The sequence below is a fragment of the Hyalella azteca genome, unplaced genomic scaffold (genome assembly GCF_000764305.2).
Source record: "Hyalella azteca isolate HAZT.00-mixed unplaced genomic scaffold, Hazt_2.0.2 contig907, whole genome shotgun sequence".
Taxonomy (NCBI): Eukaryota; Metazoa; Arthropoda; class Malacostraca; order Amphipoda; family Hyalellidae; genus Hyalella; species Hyalella azteca.
In genome coordinates, this window is record NW_025931241.1 from 175220 (window position 1) to 196975 (window position 21756).

General features: G+C 38.0%; 2 protein-coding genes across 7 annotated transcripts in view; both read right to left on the bottom strand.

Annotated features, from left to right (window-relative positions):
• The window catches only part of LOC108680030, a 17729-nt gene extending 9666 nt beyond the window's left edge, over positions 1 to 8063 (bottom strand). For both annotated transcript variants that reach the window (XM_018168791.2, XM_018168792.2), the window contains exons 1-3: positions 7988 to 8063; positions 5196 to 5307; positions 40 to 165 (exon numbers count right to left, since the gene is read on the bottom strand). In XM_018168791.2, coding sequence (XP_018024280.1) covers positions 40 to 165; positions 5196 to 5307 — 238 coding nt within the window. In that variant the 5' untranslated portion in view covers positions 7988 to 8063. The remainder of the gene's footprint in view (positions 1 to 39; positions 166 to 5195; positions 5308 to 7987) is intronic.
• Positions 8064 to 11895: 3832 nt separating this feature from the next.
• On the bottom strand, positions 11896 to 21645 carry LOC108680026. 5 transcript variants are annotated; one of them, XM_018168787.2, is made up of 5 exons: positions 21538 to 21645; positions 20028 to 20158; positions 19324 to 19485; positions 13013 to 13154; positions 11896 to 12727 (listed from the first exon to the last, which is right to left on the bottom strand). In XM_018168787.2, exons 2-5 carry the CDS (start codon positions 20147 to 20149, stop codon positions 12602 to 12604), a joined length of 552 nt encoding a protein of 183 aa, XP_018024276.1. In that variant the 5' UTR covers positions 20150 to 20158; positions 21538 to 21645; the 3' UTR covers positions 11896 to 12601. The 5 variants fall into 5 exon arrangements, with proteins under 5 accessions (XP_018024276.1, XP_018024275.1, XP_018024272.1 ...); XM_018168786.2 differs by lacking the exon at positions 21538 to 21645 and adding an exon at positions 21018 to 21246; XM_018168783.2 differs by lacking the exon at positions 21538 to 21645 and adding an exon at positions 21022 to 21245.
• Positions 21646 to 21756: the final 111 nt, after the last annotated feature.

Sequence of the window (21756 nt, forward strand, 5' to 3'; positions counted from 1 at the left end):
CTCGACCACCACCCCCACCCCTCGCCCCCCGGGACGCACCGGTCTTGGTGACGCCGGCGACGGTGTAGGTGCCGGGGCCGGGGACGGCGCTGGGCTTGTCGTCCCCGTAGCGCGAGGACAGCGTGAACGCCGGGGACCGCGCCTTCACGATCGTCCCGTTCGTCCCTGGCAGGATAAAGTGAAAAAATATAGCTCAGTCCTCACTGCAGTGAGTGATAGAGAGCGCATTTTCTCGTCGACGAAAACTTGAGGTCACGGACAGACGGACGGACAGACGGACAGACAGACAAACAGACGGACGGACGGACATGGCGAGCACACTAGTGCATTTTTTCCATAAATGAGAAAATGCGCTAAAAATGTCACTAAAAGTCGTCAAAATCAGGAAAAATTGTAAAAATAAAGAAAATATCCCAAAAAAGGAAAATAAAATTGAAAAAAATGGAAAAAATACGAAAAACGGAAAAATTTTGAGAAAGGGAGGAAAAAATGCCAAAAACAGAAAAAATTGAGAAAAGAAGGATATAAGGTCGAAAAATATAAAGGAAATAAATTTGAAAAAAGCAAGTAAAAGACCAGGAAATAGCCGTGATTCTTTGGCCCACAAAAAATAATAATAAAAACTCTCGCATGTGACAAAAACAGGAAGAAAAATAAGTGAGTCCACAGATCTGTGGGCGCGTGGGCGGAGACGCTGCATGGACGGCGCATTATAGAGCGCACGCCCCATCATTAGAATGCTATATATATTGCATGATATTGATGATGATTGCTTGCAGTTAATGATAATTATGGGGATGACATTTGCCTGATAACTGATATCGATGATGATAGGGTAAATATCATAATAATATCAAGTAACAATAATAATAATAAAAATTAAATAATAATAATATTAATAATAATAATAATCATAATAATAATGTGGATGGCATTTGCATGATGAATGCTATCGATGATGATAGGGCTAATATCATAATAATATTAACAGTAATAATACATATACAAATAATAATAATAACAATAATAATAATAATGTGGATAGTATTTGTATGATAATAATGTTCATAACATTTGCGCTGGTTAGATTTTAGCAAATCTCTAAAGTCAACGTAATTTTTTATGGTTCAGTTTGAGAAATAAAATAATAACACTCAGGGAAATGAGGGAAACTTTATCCAAATTTCGAAGCACCTTTGCTTTGTGTGAATCATCCTGACCCAGTTAGGCCGGGCAGAAATACTTATAAGAAACTTGTTTAAAATTGGTCACTATTTGGACAATAAGACCCCGTAATTTTTTTACGTGTATCGCATCACAATTCAAGGACTCTGCGTGAAATCTGCGCAAAATCTGCACATCCGCAGGCATGAACTCTGCGCAGGTTTAAATGCCACAGACACGGAAGGGCTAACACCCGCCCCCCCCTGTTTCATTCCCCCCCCCTCGTCTGCCTAACAGCTTCACCAGCGATTTCTCTGTCATTTTTATTTCTTAATAAGGAAATAATATATATTCTTCAAAGGAATATTTAAAATTAAAGTTTAAATAAATAAGTCAATAAAATCAGTTAACAAACGGAATCAATAAACTAAATTGAAGAAATAAATCAATAAAATCAACTATTAAATTATTTAATAAACTAAATTAATTCAATATTGAAGTACATCAATAAAGTGATGAAATAAATCAATAAATAAATCACAAAATAGTGTATTTAAATGAGCATTTTTTACAAAATAAATAAATTCACAAAATGTATTATTAGTTAAACTCATCAATACATCAGGGAAGCGAACCCCTCCTTCACTGCAGGGTATATATGCTCTTTTTATCCCCTCCTCCCCCCTCCTCCCTCCCACCACACCCCCCACTACACTGGGGGAGAGGGGGCAACCCCCCCCTCCCTCACGTGGGGCTGCGTGGGCACCCACCAGGCAACAAGCTGCAGCCCACGCAACCGTGGGCTGCAAGCGTCCAGGGTCTGATGCTGGGTCTGGAGCCTTGGTCTTATAGCTTGGTCGTATGGCTTGGTTGTATAGCTTGGTCGTATGGCTTGGTGGTGTAATAATACAAATACAAATGATAATACTAATAATAGTATAAATAATTATAATAATCACAATAATGTGGATGGTATTTGTATGCAAATGATGTTCATAACATTTGCGCTGGTCAGATATAACATTACATCTTATGGTGAAAACATAACATCTTATGTTGAAAACATTACATCTTATGCTAACATAACATCTTATGTTGAAAACATTACATCTTATGTTGAAAAAATCACATCTTATGTTGAAAACATTACATATTTTCAACATTAACATTGAGAGGCGACCAAAAATAATAATAATAATAATAACTGAATAATAATTCAGTTAGAAATAGTGTTCGGTTATTAAACATCTTATGTTGAAAACATTACATCTTATGTTGAAAACATCACATCTTATGTTGAAAACATTAACATTGAGAGGCGACCAAAAATAATAATAATAACTGAATAATAATAATTCAGTTAGAAATAGTGTTCGGTTATTAAAAGATGGCTGAAAAAAAAACACCATCAAAAATACGATTGTAAAATAGCGATATTTTTCGTCGGTAGTGCCATTGTAAATAACCACACTCAGTTAAACGAGTCGGTCATATTGTCCAAATATTGACTCACTTTCTTACACACAGCACGAGTAGAGAGATAGGACGTAGCACTGAAACTCGCTTTGCTTAGCTAAACTGGGTCAGAGTGACCCAAACAAGGGCAAAAAGTGCCACAAAGCCTCACACATTTCTCTGCGTGAGCGGTACTGAGGCAGCAACAAAAGTCAATCCTGACTTTTTTCAAGTCTAAAAGGAAAAAAACCGTCATGGCGAAACCAGTTTATGTGATCCAGAAGTTGGCTAACCAACAATGAGACTCGTGATTCATCCAGCAAACCTGCAGCTCGTAGAGTCATGAGTCTGGATGAGTCAGCCTAACCCACGCATCCAGCGTGGGTGGGTTAACATTAGAGATCCTCTACAGCGAAAACAATCCTATAAGTACGGCTGATTTAATTTAGCCTGCGCTATATGTTGATTTCTATTGGGATCTTGTAGTCAGTAAAGAAAATTAAAATAAATAAGAACAAGATGATCTAATATATAATACTTGATAATTTAATTATGAATAGTTGATATTTAATTTTAAATAGTTGATAATTTAAATTTGAATAGTTGATAATTTAATTTTAAATAATCGATAATTCAATTATAAATAATAAATAATATAATTTTGAATACTATTTACTATCGTCAATGTCGACAACGTCACCATATCACATAAGTCGTCGGCCTTCAATAGAAACGCTCTATTTGAAGACATTACTCAACAAAATCTTAATTTATAACGCGATCAAAAAACGATTATTAGTGATTATGAGACAACCGTACATTACAAATCGTATTTCTGATCAGTATTGCACGGTTTATCGTCATTGACGGTAGATAATTTAATTATTATACGCTATGCATCAATGCATGAAATAGGGAGTAAAGTACATTTATGAACTAAAAACTATAATATATTGTTTTTCAGTGATTTAGCAATATTGTGAGAAGTTGATTCTGCTAAGTAATATATTACGATGTAACCATTTTCGTATCGACATTCCGGTACGTGCAATTAAGCAGCCTATTGGAGTTCAGTACTATAATGTGCTTCGTATATTAGTTGCTTATTAACCAAACTATGAAAACTATTACTTTTTATTTTAGGAGCAGAGTAAATTATCAGAGCGAACTATGTTATCACGAGTCATGTTGAAGATTGAAAATTCGTTCTTGAAGAAGGAAACTGAGATAACGTCAACTGCACGCATACGAACAATTGTCACTAACATACGATGAAGCTACGAACAAACAGCAATTTCATTTAATTATTCATAAGAAACGTAAACGATCATCAACAAATAAAAGGATGGAATCACTAAAACTGCATATAATAAAGTACAAGTAAAAATTTTGACCCTTTTATTTATTGAGAAGAATAATGACGATAAAGTCCAAGAGTAAAGCACAATTATTAAAGTATTTGCTTCTTTTAATCGGAAAAAAATACTGAAAATGACATTGAGACTCAGAAGCAGCGAACATTCTGGCACCCGGAGAAACTTTCGCGCTGCAGCGTCAAGGTGAGATATCCGTGGCTGCTGGGCCATACAGGAAGGAGAGGTAAAAACAGCTGTTTTGTTGTGTGACTCATACAGAGCTTACAGCTGTATATTTGTGTGACTATCTTCCGCTTTACGACGTACTTCGGCAGCTGGCATACAACGGTCGTAACGTATCTTCCGCTAGCAGCGTCAAGGTGAGATATCCGTGGCTGCTGGGCCATACAGGAAGGAGAGGTAAAAACAGCTGTTTTCTTGTGTGACTCATACAGAGCTTACAGCTGTATATTTGTGTGACTATCTTCCGCTTTACGACGTACTTCGGCAGCTGGTATACAATGATCGTAACGTATCTTCCGCTTTACGACGTACTTCAGCAGCTGGCATCCAACGGTCGTAACGTATCTTCCGCTTTACGACGTACTTCAGCAGCTGGCATCCAACGGTCGTACCGTACCATTCGCTTTACGACGTACTTCGGCAGCTTGCGTTTACCATTATTTTATCTTTATATTATTTGCTGAAACTTTACGACGTTCACAAATGTATCTACTTCCGCAGTTTGTAATCGCCATGATAATGGGGGCAGACCTTATCCAGAGTGACATATCTCACCCCCTCACTCATGGCACATCCTGGTACTGATTACTTCTCAACTCATCAAGGTTTATTCGTTGCTTAATGCGTGCCAGTCAATAGGATGGATGTGGCATCTGTCCATGCCTGCCTCAGCTGGATCTATCCACATTCTCATGAGCTTATCCACATTTTCGTGGATTTATCCGCATTTTCATGGATTTATCCACATTTTCATGAGTTTACGCACATTTTTTGTGGATTTATCCACATTTTCGTGGATTTATCCACATTTTCATATATTTATTCACATGCTCCATGTTTATTTTACCTAAACGTCCGAAGTACACGTAATGGAACAGCACAGAGCAAAGCGAGAATATTTTTAAGATGAATATAATGAGGTAAGAAGATTGCAATATATTATATGAGCATAATATTAATTTTAGATAATATTCTCACCGAAAGTTGACGGCAGTTTAATGACAGCGGGGCCCGGGGTTGAGAACTCTGCGGCTATGGGCCCCCGGCGCTGCGTGGGGGTGAATACGAACGGCTTCTTTTGACGGCCCATCTGCACTCACAGAAATAAGTGGGCACAATTATATTTTAATTGATTTCTTTACACGTAGAACTTTACACATAGAAATTACTTGTTGGTACATAGAATTGTAGTGCACGCAAAGAAATAAGTGGGAACAATTTTATTATCGTTGTTTTCTTTGTACGTAGAACTTTATACAGAGAAATTATTTGTTTGTACATAGAATTGTTTATTGTTGTTTGCACTTAGAACTTATGACCACGGTAAAGGTTACGACCAACACAGTTCTTAAAGCCACAGCAGCCTAGGATCAATGCCTGAATGAATATTGCTCAGGATGATCAAAATTTGTCATTACAATTAAATAAATCGTCAGATATGAGATACCTTGTGAAAGTTCATAGTGAATATTTTCACATACATAAATTTAAATCGAACTGTGGTGAAAATATCGAAGAAATTATTCGCAATTGTTCAGCTATTTAATGCAGGTGAATTTTTAGACGAAATGTATTATTGGAATTGAAAATACTTCAGAATTTGCGACTATTTCTAACCATTGCTTTTATTGGATAACATAATTTTTATTAGCAATAATTATACATTCATTTTTCCGGCATATTTCATTGTGTAACTCGAAATTTGAGCATCTTTTCGAAAATATTTTAATATTTATGCGTAACGATATATATTGATCATCCTGACAAACGGGACGCTAGTGTCCCTGGGTCACGATGACCCAAGATCGATGCCCAGACACGGGACGCGTGTGTCCCTGGGTCACGATGACCCAAGATCGATACCCAGACACGGGACGCGTGTGTCCCTGGGTCACGGTGACCCAAGATCGATGCCCAGACTCGGGACGCGTGCGTCCCTGGGTCACGGTGACCCAAGATCGATGCCCAGACTCGGGACGCGAGTGTCCCGCGGTGGCCTTGGGTCTCCGGTCGATCTTGGGTCCCAGTTTCCCGGCCCAGCCCTCACCGCACCCGCCGCCCTGATTTAACTCCTATTATTATTAAGCTACCGTCAGTATTTGTTATATTTATTCACTTCAGTTTCCATTAGTAACGATGATATTTTTCCAGTCCAAATTTTTCTATTTTTTCCATTTATTTTCATCAGTACCGATGAAATTACGATGCTATTATTAAATAAATTAAATAATTTATCGTTGAAATTTCATGGCCATGAATTCGATCTTACTGGGTTCAACTGCATTTGCATGCGTAGTGTTATATGGCATTTCCTATTGCGACAGCTACCCTTGTCCTCAACAGCTGTTTCTCCCTCCCAACAGCTATTTCTTACTCAAAACAGCAGTTTCTTCCTCCTATAACAGCTGTTTCTTTCTCCAATCTGCTGTTCGTAACTCAGTGCTCTTTCGTAGCACAGCATGAAGCTTTAACTAACAGCTGTTCGTGCCTCCAACAGCTGTGCATGTCTCTTAACAGCTGTTCGTAACTCAACATGAAATTACCGACTTAACAGCTGTTTACGCCTGTTAATAATAATATATTCAACAGACAAAAGATTCAAGGGATTTTCGTGTCTGTTAACAGCTGACAATGTGCCCAGCCTTGTCAAAGCGCGGATTTAAAATTGTAAACCATCAAGTTACGAATAATGGTCATGGATAAATCATCAAGTTACGAGTAGGTAATGGTCAGGGTTAGCCATCAAATTACGAGTAATGGTCAGGGTTAGCCATTAAGTTACGAGTAATGGTCAATCCTCCCAACAGCTGTTTCTTCCTCCCAACAGCTGTTTCTTTCTCCCAACAGCTGTTTCTTCCTCCCAACAGCTGTTTCTTTCTCCCAACAGCTGATTCTTTCTCCCAACATCTGTTTCTTCCTCCCAACAGCTGTTTCTTTCTCCCAACAGCTGTTTCTTCCTCCTAACAGCTGTTTCTTTCTCCCAACAGCTGATTCTTTCTCCCAACAGCTGTTTCTTCCTCCCAACAGCTGTTCCTTCCTCTCAACAGCTGTTTCTTCCTCCCAACAGCTGTTTCTTTCTTCCAACAGCTGTTTCTTTCTCCCAACAGCTGATTCTTTCTCCCAACAGCTGTTTCTTCCTCCCAACAGCTGTTTCTTTCTCCCAACAGCTGTTTCTTCCTCCCAACAGCTGATTCTTCCTCCCAACAGCTGTTTCTTCCTCCCAACAGCTGTTCCTTCCTCCCAACAGCTGTTTCTTCCTCCCAACAGCTGTTTCTTCCTCCCAACAGCTGTTTCTTCCTCCCAACAGCTATTTCTTCCTCTCAACAGCTGTTTCTTCCCCCTAACAGCTGTTTCTTCCTCCAAACTCTTAATAATAATATATTCAACAGACAAAAGATTCAATGGATTTTCGTGTCTGTTAACAGCTAATACTGTAATGTGCCCAGCCTAAGGAGCGGATTTTAAGTTGTAAACCGTCAAGTTACGAGTAATGGTAGAGGACTCGTAACCGTCAAGTTACGAGTATTGGTCAAGGATAACCATCAAGTATAACATTATAAGCATCTCTTCATTTACTTAGATTATTTGTTCGTTTAATGAAAATTCTTATTCTGATCGTGAATATTGCTTTTATTTTGAAATAAAGCTAAACTTAGTTTTGCATAAACCAATACTAATAATTGATGAATGAAGCAGCTGCGCAATAATTGACTCAACAATATAATTGATATTCTGTGCAGCAATATTATCAAGTGAGGTTTCTGACTCACCTTGTAAGTGTGAAGTTCAATACTACGAGGAGGAGGAGACGCGGACGACACCACACCACACGACAGCCAGAGTGCAACTGCCGCAGCTACAGCAGCTGCCCACATGCCACCTTACCTTACCAGCATCATGACGTCATCGCGGGCACGCACTTATGGCGGTAATCAAGACCTGCTTCCAGAAAGATACTTCCTGCATGGCTCCAGAAGCAAGCAGATGCTCGATATTGTCTGCAAGATCATATATTGCATCGGCCTAACGATTAACATTTCCTGGTGAAGCTTTAGATTTACGATTATGAGATTTTCGTTGGACTTGCGTCAACCGAAACAAGTTTTGAGAACGCAGCTCGAAGGGAGTGATATTATCTATACATTTAGTGCTGAATAAAACAATAATAGAATTACTCGACAAGTATTAAGCTGAAATTTATAGTATTTAACCTACAAATGATGTGAGACTTAAGGGAGTTGGGATTCCTTAAGAGAATACAATTCACGAACACCGTGGGCGAGACTATAGCATGAGGCAAGCGTGGGTAGAAGTCTGCGGCGCGGGTAGAAGTCTGCAGTATAGGATCATGCGTGGGTGGAAGTCTGCAGTATAGGATCATGCGTGGGTGGAAGTCTGCAGTATAGGATCTGGCGTGGGTNGTGGGAGTCTGGAGCTTAGATCACGAGTGGGTGGGAGTCTGGAGCTTAGATCACGAGTGGGTGGGAGTCTGGAGCTTAGATCACGAGTGGGTGGGAGTCTGGAGCTTAGATCACGAGTGGGTGGGAGTCTGGAGCTTAGATCACGAGTGTCTGGGAGTCTGGAGTAATGCACATAATTGGAGGGAAATCTGGAGCATGGAGCAGGCGCGGGTGGAGTCCGGAGCCTGTTAAGTGTATGGGTGCAAGTTAAAGACACATAACATAACACATAGTAATGAAAAGGAAGAGTGTGACTGGAGACTAGTAGGAGATCATAGAATAGGTGAATAAATGATCAGATAAATCATGTGCAATTGATTGAATAAAATTTGACGGAAAGATAAAAGATAAAGTCGGCATGAGACTAATGAGACACTTGCGTCGGAGTGAGCATAGGAGATATGAGTAGACAAGAGCCCAGAGAAGGAGAGTGCAAGAGGGCATGAGAAGAGTGGGCAAAACTTCTCATTCCTAATGTAACAGAATGAGTGGGCAAGAGGTCAGAGAAAAAGTTGGCAAAAGATCAGAGAAAGAGTTGGCAAGATATCAGAGAAAGAGTGGGCACGAGATTAAAGAAAAAATGGACAATAGATCAGAGAAAAAGTTGGCAAGAGATCAGAGAAAGAGTGGGCAAATGATCACAGAAAAAGTTGGCAAGAGATCAGAAAAAAAGTGGGCAAGAGATAAGAAAAAAAGCGGGCAAGAGATCAGAAAAAGTGGGCAAGATATCAAAGAAAGATCGGGCAAGAGATCAGAAAAGATTGGGCAAGAAATCAAAGAAAGAATGGGCAAGAGATCAGAAAAAGAGCGAGCAAGAGATCAGAAAAGAGTGGCAAGGGATCAAAGAAAGAGTGGGCATGAGATCATAGAAAGAGAGGGCAAGAGATCAGAAAAGAGTAGGCAAGAGATCAGAAAAGTGTAGGCAAGAGATCAGAGAAGAGTGGGCAAGAGGTCAGAGAAAGAGTGAGCAAGATATCAGAGAAGAGTGGGCAAGAGATTAGAGAAAGAGTGGGCAAGAGATCAAAGAAAGAGCGGGCAAGAGATCAGAAAAGAGTAGGCAAAAGATCAGAAAAGAGTAGGCAAGAGATCAGAGAAGAGTGGGCAAGAGGTCAACGAAAGAGTGGGCTAGAGATCAAAAAAGAGTGCGCATGGGCAAGAGATCAGTGAAAGAGTGGGCAAGAGATCAGAAAAGAGTGGGCAAGAGATCAGAGAAAGAGCGGGCAAGAGATCAGAAAAGAGTGATCAGAAGTAGAGACGAGAGTAGGCGCCGTATCGATGAGTCTGGCAACGCATTGCACGAGTGTTGCCATATAAGCCGCGACCTTCCTCGAGCTGCGTTTCCCGCTATCGTACATGGTCTTAAGACTGACATACCAACCCCCGTCTCCCTCCCCCACTCCTCCTTCTTAATCCAGCAGACACTTCACTTCCACTTCAGCGAACTCACTTCAAGCTTAACAAACAGAATGTAAAAGTAGTATCGGTGCTGAAAAACTAAGTCCAGAAATAAGTCCAGAGGAGATCTATGAATGACCAAAACACGTTATGCTAGGTGTGAATTGTTTGATATTACACTCAAATTTACTAATTACTTGAAGCTTCAGACATCGACGCTTTTGTAACCAACTCCAAAAGACTGCCGTACTTAGAACTGTAGTCTGTCGGACGTAGAACTTCTTGCCGGCTGCCCTTAGAACTTTTCACTAGCAGCGCTTATAACTTCTTGTTTTCGCACTTAGAGCAACTCGCCTGCATGACTTAGAACTTCTTGCACATACAACGTCATCTTCTACTTACTCTTAGAAAGTGACGCCAGACGAACAAAATATTTGACACATTATCATTGAAGGAATCACGCCAGCGATAGTGCCATACTTGAACGCTCCACGGCTGCCATACTGAACAATGGCGATCTCCACGGTCCAAGTTCACATGTCTGCCCACGCGTGCTCAAGGTAAGAAAGTTGGCATTTAACAAACGACAGTTTACACCTCCGAGACAGGAATATTAGGTGCAAGTCAAACCCACGTTAGTAGCCCTGCCCTGGTTGCTTAAATTTTGCGTTCTCCAATAATTTAAAAGCAAAGAAAACGCCAAAGTAAATTCACGATATCATCATCAAATCATTTTCGATGAATTGGTGAAGTTGTGATTTAAGCAGAGTAATGATATCAGGAACACTAAATAAGTCGAGCATTTGAAACGCTAAAAAAATTATTTCAAATGGTGATAACGTCATCAACAGCTCGAAGTGATACAGTCATCAGTAGTTTGCAGTGATACCATCAAGCAACAGTTCGTAATGATAGGTCATCAATTATTCATGACATATAAGGATATCGAATTGATCACGCCTAGTAATATGAATAAATTTAAACGATTTAGTACTACACGCAGTTTAACTGCTCACTGAATATAATCTGTAGACAAAATCATTATCCCTAAATTCATACTCTACGCTAATTACAATTTACTCGCTACTTCGCGACTTGAAATTAGTTTTTTTTCCCTATGCAATTAAAATTTCATATAGGTTACAAGTAGTAGTAGTATTATGATGGTTTACTAGCGCTTCAGCTATCAAGCTATTTCGCACCGGAGGTCAAAATATAACATCGCCAGCAAGGCCGAAGGTCTTAATTATTCAAAATCTCAAGTTAATCATCACCCACATTGTCCAGCCCGCTGAAGTTGGCTCGAAAGAAGCAGCGTTAGCATCTCAAAGAGACGAAGTGACAAGGAGGGACAGGTGAAAAGCAATAGGAACTAAGACACTCGAACAAGAGGTCGCTTACACGGGACGTCGGCGCCCGCACGAGAGAGACAGAGAAGGGAAATGTAAGGAATCCCACCAACATAATAACTTAATATAAGGAATGCTGCCTACATAATATCTTAATGAAAGGAATCCCACCTACATAATAACTTTACCCCACAACTGAGACCTACAGCCAGACACCGCGAGCTCAGCGGTGAGCGCTCAGGAACAATCCCCCTAGGAGCGCGAGATCCCATAGGACTTCTGACGCGCACAGACACGCGTCAGAAGTCCCCTCTGAGGGGTATAGGTTAGAAGTCTTTAAATTAATTTTTATGAACTGATTGAACTTTTCCGATGAGGCATTTGCTGGAAATATTATTATCAGTGACCATTAAATATAATACTGACACTTGTATAAAAAATAAATGTATGCAGGATCATCATGAACATTCAAGAATCGGTGGCAGAAAATTTATTGCTCCAACATTGGTCATGTAAGTGGTTGAAATTAACGTAGGTAAGAAGAAGTACTAGTAAAGGAAATTTTCCTCAATCATTACATAGAGTTAACGTCTTTTACAGAAACTAAATAAATTAAGATCATTACATGCTAACCGTATTACTTTGAATTAACAATTACACGATAAGGAATGAATAATATGAATAATGAGTATTACTGTAAATCAACAACTAAACGCTAAGAAATGAGTATAGTGAGAGCATTACTGTAAATTAATCCCTAAATAATATCAACAAAGCATGCAACTAATGTAGGAATTTCCTATAGTATTACAGAATTCATAAAATACTCAGTAAAGTCCTAATCAAATTTTTAATACCTCACATTAGAGTTTCAAATACTTGTAACTTTCACTATAAAGGAATTTGTGTATAAATTGAGTGAGAAAAAGTATTTGCACTATTCTGAATGTCAGATAATAACTATTCCAAAAGAATTCAAGAGAAGAAATCAGCAAAATTTTATGAATTAAAAAAGTGGAAACTAAAGATATGTTCAAAGACTTCCAGTCCACAATGTCATAGGTAGTTATCAAACAAATTATGAACAACTATCAATAACCTGCTAATTCTAGAAAATACTATGCACCAAACCCAGGCAATTTAACATAAAATACAGTAAATGAAACTGAGAATTATGAGGCTAAACACGAGAATTCAATCTTTCGCTGGGAAGCGGCACTGCCTTCTGTGCTTTGTGCACCCTGCGTTTGCTGAGATCATTGCGGTGCTCTGCCTTGATGGCAGCAGCGATGTCTCGATCCTCCTTCTGCAAAATGAACAGATTCATTAATAAGTGGGTTTTGATGTCAGGCACATAAAGAGATACATAGGTAATTAAAAAAAAATTTGAATTCAGCTTACCTAACATTTAACTAAAAAATTGATTAAAATTTTAAAATATATATAGGTATATCAGATTAAAACAACTATTAAATAACACGACAGACTAAAAACTCAATGTCTCCATATGAAAGTAAAATAAATGAATCTATTATACAATAATTTCAAAATACTGACACCGAATATAGCTACTCAAAATGTAAGCACAAACCATGCTCTTTTTCAGCTCAATCATCTGCTTCTCTTTCTGCTTGAAGGCTTCCTCTCTAAGCTTATCTTCCCTCTCTTTCTCGGGGTTCACAATGATTTGCTTTGTATCTGCTACCCACTCATCTGCACTGGGCTTTACAGCTCTGAAAAACACAGTCATAATCAGGGCTCCTCTCGGAGTTGCAAATGGAATAAAATTGTACATTTCTGAGGTTTAATTAAATAGTAATATCAACTACGGTATTTAAGTAAAAATACAATGAATAATAGCAATACCTAACATTAATAACAATTTTAGAGAAGCAAACAATAGGTAACAAAAATTAAAACAAATTCATTAAATCATCAAATAGTTTTGTATTTTAAAACCAATTCAATAAAAAAATTATATTGTTCATCAACTTCCATAATGTTTACCAATAACATAATGAAAAATGATATTACTACATTATTAAAGTGACAATTTTACAAAATCCCAAACTGCTGGCTAATTTCAAACAAGGCAATCAGCCAACATCAAATTTTATCCATATTCAACATACAGTATATATTTAAGTACATTTTTGCTGCCACCACACAATTATCAGTATGTAGCAGTAATCACCATTACCTGTTTTCAATCAAATAGTCAAGGGCTGCTCCAAAATCCACCTTAGAATCCATAACAATTCTGTCACCATCTTCTCTCCAACCATTAGTCAGCATGAAATTTTGTGCTCCTTTGAATCTCCACACAAGGTGGTTAAATTTTGAATTGCTTGTTCTCAATGATCTGAAAGAAAAATTTATACTGGAGGTTGGAAAGGTTAAAGATATAATAAAAAAACACTTCACATATGGTTGATAAATTTGTCATCACTTCTTCTCAATGACATGATAGAAAGGGTTATATATACAAAATAGAAATGTAAAACAGATTGAAGATTTGTGACTTTTTAAAAATTTAAAATTTCTCAATTAAATTGATTTCTTGATACTTTAGCCTTTAGGAACATAGATCTTGAAGATAATGTAGTTGCAACCAAATCTGAAAAATATGGTAGCAAGAGGAAGACTTCTTAGTTGACCTTCATTATGATTTATGAGTTGGGAATGGGAATATAGCTGGACTCAGTGGACTGGCATTTACTTCCATAGGATATTGAACAAAAATTTGAACAAGACCAGGCTATCAGAAATGAAGAAAAAGTTTCAAAATATCACTTGTTTGCCAGCCCACTATGCTGGCAAGTGGCAAGGCTAGCAGTTTGAAGAATGGCACATCAATAAACATATTGAATATACCGTACTTTAAAAACTGGAAGAAAACATTATAAACAAACCTGTATTTTGTGTTAGTAGGTTGTGAGAGAATATTCCTATAAATATCCACCATGGTCTCTATGCATGTTCGCAGATCCTTTGATGTAGCTTCAGATCTCAATTGAGAAAAAGCAGCCTCCATGATTTTTATCTGCAATATGTTTAATGTTATACAGGTCAATCAATTTACCAGCAACATTCATTAAATTTTCTAGTTTATAAGTTATTTTATTGACTAAGCAAGAAAGGGTTCAAAAAGAAGCTTTAATCTAAAAATATACAAGTTAACAAGTAACAACTTCCTTGAATTATTGCATATGATCATGAATCATGATGGAGTCATAGACTCAGTCACTTTACACTTAGGTAGACTGCAGGGTCAGAACCTTCAGCCTCTCACTCAAAGGAAACTGGTGTTGCTGTTGCATAGTAGTGCTACTGTAGTGGTGTTACTGTTGTACCTACATAATAATTAATACTTAATTTAATAGCAATAAGGAATTTCATTCTTCTTGACAGTTGACACCACACACCAGACAACAGTCAGTCCAGTCCCATAACTCAATTTTAAAAGATAAATTATTATACATAATGATGAAACCAGCCAACTGACTGACCAAGCAGCCAAGCCATACCGCCTTGAGCCTTCAGACTTCAGAGTTCAGTGCCTTGAGTCTTGAGACTTGAGAAGTTGAGTGATCCATCACCCAAGTAGGTATTGCAAGTTTCAATAATTATTTATAGCAATGCATGCAAGTTTATAAACTTGTGAATTTATGATGACAAGCTGACGAGCAAGCATTGCAGGATAGAATGCAGACTAGTGTGAGAGTTATGTCAATTAATTATTAGAGAACATTGAAGCCCAATGCCCCAATCTACATCAGTGATCCCACAAAAATTAGGCTAAGTGCAAAACTCTGATGTGATGGCCAATCATTACATTGGTTGCATTAACAATCATGCCAATGTAACCTTTTTAGTGAGGTTCAGTCTCTGAATAAAAATAATGATTATGTACAATTATAGAGTACGGAGTACCTACAAAATACTCACGTTATGTAGAAGTCAACAGTTACGTTTAGTGGAAAGGAACTGTAGAATTTTTAAGAGTAAATTATAAGAACTTTGGCGATGCGCTCAATCTCACGTGGCAAATCTCAATCTCGCTCTGGTAGAAGTTAGAACAAAAATTCTCCGAACAGCAACAGCAAGCACCAGCTGTGCTCCGATACAGTATCGGTTTAAGGGGACCGGCTACCCTAAAATTTTCAATTTTGTCGTTTTTCGGTTTTTATACTCATCTTAAAGCTGGAATTCTCCTCTTTCCAATGGTATCACTGCCATCTCTCTACGTGAATATTTACGTTCATGACGGCTCTTTAAACGGAGGCGGGTGGGAGAGAGATTTTCTGTAGTACCCCTTTTTAGCCGTTTTCTATGAATTTCACGTTTTCTATCAATTTTTCGAAAAATTCATACAAACAAAATGTTATTTTTTTTACATTTTACGTATGTATGTGAAGTTTCATGATGATCGGATGATAACTGTAGGAGTTTTCTGGGGGGTTAGCCGGTCCCCTTAAACGAGTTTCGTACACGTCCGATTTAATAGAATATATGATTGGATAATATTATTCTATATGGGTGTAAATCAATATTCAATCATATTTAATGCAAAATCGTGTTATATTCATCATCGCATGACATTTCCCGTTAAGAAAATTAAATTTATAAGATTGCAATAAATCATCGAAATGATCGAATTCTGTTCAACCCATCACTTTCACATCCAATCCACATTTAGTCTGTGCATTTCACACTCTAGCAATTGCTCTCACGCAGAAAATTAGGTCCCCTCCTCTACTGCCATCATATATGCTATACTTTGGCATCTTTTTCATCTTTTGCAGTCTATGGCACTCGATCGACAATTCTACGGACCCGCCTGCGGACTCGCTTGCGGACTCGCGCAACTGAGACACTCATAATTCCTTCAATACCTAACGGATCTGTATAAATTTTGGAATGTGTGTATTGATTATCGATACGCTGCCGCAGGATTTATTACAGATTTTTACATGAATTATTTTTTAATTAAAACCAATAAACGTATTTTTTAAGCAACTGGGCCACTCATAATTCCTTCAATACTTTTAACGGATCTGTGTGAATTTTGGATTGTGAGTATTAATTATCGATACGCTGCCGCAGGAATTATTAGATTTTTACATGAATTATTTTTTAATTAAAACCAATAAACGTATTTTTTAAGCAACTGGGACGCTCATAATTCCTTCAATACTTAACGGATCTGTATGAATTTCGGAATGTGAGTATTAATTATCGATACGCTGCCGCAGGAATTAATACAGATTTTTGCATGAATTATTTCCTAACCTAACCTAACTTAACCTAACCTAACCTAACCCAACCTAACCTAATAATAAGTCATGTAAAAATCTGTAATAATTCCTGCGGCAGCGTATCGATAATTAAAACTCACATTCCAAAATTCACACAGATCCGTTAAGTATTGAAGGAATTATGAGTGGCCTAGTTGCTTAAAAAATACGTTTATTGGTTTTAATTAAAAATTATTCATGTAAAAATCTGTAATAATTCCTGCGGCAGCGTATCGATAATTAATACTCATATTCCAAAATTCATTCAGATCCGTTAAGTATTTAAGGAATTATGAGTGGCCCAGTTGCTTAAAAAATACGTTTATTAGTTTTAATTAATAAAAAAAATAAATAATAGCGGTTTCAGCGTTTATTAGGCCGTAGGCCTGTCGCCGGTTCTTAACATCGCAGAATATTCACAGCATTTTGAGGTCTCGAACTCGCAACGCACTGCTACAATTCTGCTGTGTTTAACCGCCCGGCCTCCTTGCCGATTCTGACCAGAAACTGGCGCACAGAGCTGGGATCGAACCCGAGCCTCTCTAGTGCGTCAATCTTGGTACTCAGAACTTTAACCACTGGGCCCCGTCCTCCCCCACTAACATCACCCGCGTCACGGGGGAGTAATGAATTAAAAAATAATTCATGTAAAAATCTGTAATAATTCCTGCGGCAGCGTATCGATAATTAATACTCATATTCCAAAATTCATGCAGATCCGTTAAGTATTTAAGGAATTATGAGTGTCCCAGTTGCGCGAGTCCGCAGGCGAGTTCGCAGGCGGGTCCGTAGAATTGTCGATTGAGTCTCAGACTCAATCGACAATTCTAACTAGTAACTCACACTTGCGTACTCCCAACGACGAACTGGGGCCTGCGGCCTGTTAACCAAATACTCTCCTCATGTATAGGCTCTCAGCTGGCAAAACTGGACTTGTCGCGAGTACTCGAAGCGAATACTAGCCCCGTGTATAAGCACCTATAGCATGACACTTTTTACGGTCCAATTTGCTTACTCCCACTTCTACAGGTACATTTGTCAACTCATTTGTCGCACCCAACGTTCATCATACATTCTTTACAGTCGTACTTTATATCTCAATGCTGCTTTCATTCTTCTCTCTCACCGTGTTCCATCCGTATCTTCTCTCGAAGCCTCCACATTTTGATTTTGACTCTTTATCAATATAATAAGTCTTCGAAGTTCGTCATCGAGGGAAAAATTTCAATGGAAATGTTAGCGAGCTGCAGCTAAATACAGGCTCAATTTCATGATTGTTGCTGATTGAAGCTCTCTTGTCTTGGGTATTCAAATTTAGTTAAAGATACCACCCCCAAGAAAGATAATATAGCGACTTGATAAGTAAATCGTTACATATAAAAGCGAGGACGCAGAAATAGATATTGGCAAATCGTAGCCTCTAAAAAATTATACCACTCGTACAGCTGCTCAACGGTTCGTAATATTATGTGTCATTTCGATGACATTTGTTAAATGCTTTGAACGTTGCAACTGAAACTTAAGAGATACAACTGAACTTGCAAGTCGACTCCTATTCGTAAATTATAAAAGGTGGCGAATTCATTTCAAACTTCGAAGTATTTGAACTGAGTGCTTAGGACTGAAAGGTCTATGTTGATCACTACACTCGCCCTATACTGAAGCGGCTCCCAAATTATGCCTTCTGTCAATATGCGGAGGGAATAAGAGAAATGATGGTCATTTTGATGCGAAGGGTTATCCATTCATATTATTTCGCTAGTTATCCATTCATACGAATGGATAACCAGCGTGGTTGAGCATTTGCTCATTATATGTCTTGTTTTACAAGACGATTACCTCTCAAATTCGAGGGTCTTACGTAGAGGTAGTCACTAGGCTTGAAGACAGGAGAGGCTAAGCCACTAGGTTTCAAGTATAATGGGTTCTAAGTTTCTTAAGATTTATAATCTTATTTCAATTAATAATGACGGGTTGTATGATTATTTATCCGAACTCTTGGACTCAGCAATTTATGGGTATTCATCGCCCCGATGCATCGTCCCTTTTGCCAGCTTAAGAGCCATTTAACTTTTTCTCTGACCTTTGCTCCAGAAGCGGTCTCCATGCTGCGTCTTTGTAAGACGTCCTGAATAGACGTCTTAAATCACCTGCAAAAAGCAATTGATTCGCGGTTATTGGATTTTAGATTTGTTAGTACACCTTACGGCCGCACGTTGCTCGGACAGCATTTGGATTTGAATAAGGTGACTCTGAAAAAGGACATTCCAGAGTCAGGTCTTTACAGCGGCCACCAGCCACGCATCGCATATTCATTTTCTTAGTAGGAAAAGAGCGACCAGAACAAGTAGAAGCGATATTAAAGGGAAGGCTAGAGGGGTGTAAAAGTTTGTGTTAAGGGAGAGATGAAGAAAAATATAAAAACAAGGGAAGATAAATAAAAGCGAAAGTGAGATAGAGAGTCTCACTGCGATTGAGATAGAGAGCCTCTTCAATGAGGAAATTCTCAAGTAGCGACTCGGCGTGGAGAACTGTCGGTAAACCATTTATCTTCCTCCTATGAATAGTCAATCAGAAGAGCACATGTAGCAGTAATCACCATTACCTGTTTTCAATCAAATAGTCAAGAGCTGCTCCAAAATCCACCTCAGAATCCATAACAATTCTGTCACCATCTTCCCTCCATCCATTAGTCAGCATGAAGGTTTGTGCTCCTTTGAATCTCCACACAAGATGGTTAAATTTTGAACTGCTTGTTCTCAATGATCTGAGAGAAAAAATTTATACTAAATAAGGAGGTAGGACAGGTTAAAGATATACCTACTAATAAAAAACACTTCACATATATTGTGAAGTGTTTATATATATTGTTATGTTATTATTGTTATGCATACAAAATAGAAATGTAAAACAGATTGAAGATTTGTGACTTCTTAAAAATTTAAAATTGTTCAATTCAAGTGATTCCTTGATACTTAAGCCTTTAGGAACATAGATCTGAAGATTATGTAGTTGCAACCAGATCTGAAAAGTATGGTAGCAAGTGGAAGACTTTTTAGTTGACCTCCATTATGATTTATGAGTTGGGAGTATAGCTGGACTGGCATTAACTTCCATAGGTGATAGGATATTGAACAAAATTTTAAACAAGACCAGGCTATCAGAAATGAAGAAAAAGTTTCAAAATATCACTTGTTTGCCAGCCCACTATGCTGGCAAGGCTAGCAGTTTGAACTTTGAAGATTTGGCACATCAAGAAAACATATTGAATAAACTTAAAAAAACTGGAAGAAAACATTATAAACAAACCTGTATTCTGTGTTAGTAGGTTGGGAGAGAATGTTCCTATAAATTTTCACCATGGTCTCTATGCATGTTCGCAGATCCTTTGATGTCGCTTCAGATCTCAATTGAGAAAAAGCAGCCTCCATGATTTTTATCTGCAATATGTTTAATGTTATACAGGTCAATCAATTTACCAGTAACATTCATTTAATTTCTTAGTTTCTAAGTTATTTGATTGACTAAGCAAGAAATGGTATAAAAAGAGAAAAGCTTTAATCTATAAATAAACAAGTTAACAACTTCCTTGCATTATTGCATATGATCATGATGGAGTCATAGTCACTTAGACTGCAGGGTCAGAGACTCAGAGCCTTCAGCCTCTAACTCATCTTAAAGGAAACTGGTGTTACATGTAACATAGTAGTGGTGTCTGGTGTGCATAATACTTAATTTAATAGCAGTAAGCCAGTAAGCAATAAGGAATTTCATTCTTCTTGACAGTTGACACCAGACAACAGTCCATCCAGCATCTAGACTCAGTCTACCACAACTCAATTTGAAAAAGATAAGTTATAATAACACATAAAACCAGCCAACTGACTGACTGAGCAGCCAAGCCATACCCGTACTGCCTTCAGGCTTCAGTGCCTTGAGACTTGGATGATCCATTGCCTAGCGGCCTACGTAAGTATTGCAAGTTTGCAACCATTATTTATACTTTATAGCAATGCACACAAGTTTATAAACTTATCATCACAACTCACAAGCAATGAGCAACTTAGCAAGCATTGCAGAATGCAGCCTAGTGTGGACTGTGAGAGCCTGAGAGATATATATATATATGTAAAGTAATTATTAAAGAACACTGAATCTCAATGCCCCAATCTACTTCAGTGATCCCACAAAAATGAGGCAAAGTCACTTTGCAAAACTCTGATGTGATGGGATAGCCAAAGTAACCTTTTCAGTTTAGTCTTTGAAAATCAAAATAATGATTATGTACAAAATACTCACGTAGATCACGAATTAAAAATGATGTAGAAGTCAACAGTTATGTTAGGTGTAAAGGAACTGTAGAATGTTTCACTGTAAATGATAAGAACTTTGGAGATGTGCTCAATCTCACGTGGCAAAACTCAATCTCGCCCTGGTAGAACTAAATATCTCAAGGCAGCAAGCACCAGCTGTGCTCTGATACAGTATCGGTTTAAACGAGTTTCGTACACGTCCAATTTAATAGAATCTTTGATTGGATAATATTATACTTTATGGGTGAAAATCAATATTCACCCATATATAATGAAATAAAATGTGTTAATCTTCTCATCGCATGACATATCCAGTTTAGAAAATTTAATTTATGAGAATGCAATAAATCATCAAATTCTGTTCAAACCCAACACTTTCCCACCCAATCGGCCTTTAATTTGTGTATTTCAGACTCTAGCATTCGTTCCCACGCAGAAAATTAGGTCCCTCCCCTCTACTGCCATCATATATTTATATTAGCGGTTTCAGCGTTTATTATCGCCACCTTGTATATATTGCGAACAGGAGTCGATCTGCAGGTTCAGTTTGATCTCTCAAGTTTCAGTTGCAACGTACAAACTCTGGTAGAACTGAACATCTCCAAGCAGCAAGCACCAGCTGTGCTGAAAAAAAAAAGATGAAAAAAGATCTCGGAGTTTAAATCGACAAGGAGCTGAAATTTTCTAAGCATGTTGAAACGCAAGCTAACACATCCAACAAACTT

Excerpts from the sequence above, each read along its gene's own strand:
- LOC108680026 (XM_018168787.2), bottom strand. The coding sequence starts at position 20,149 with ATGGAGGCTGCTTTTTCTCAATTGAGATCTGAAGCGACATCAAAGGAT. Across the intron at positions 19,486-20,027 it reads CCTACTAACACAGAATACAG|ATCATTGAGAACAAGCAGTT; the intron begins GTTTGTTTATAA and ends TTTTTCTCTCAG. Across the intron at positions 13,155-19,323 it reads GACTATTTGATTGAAAACAG|AGCTGTAAAGCCCAGTGCAG; the intron begins GTAATGGTGATT and ends TGTGTTTTTCAG.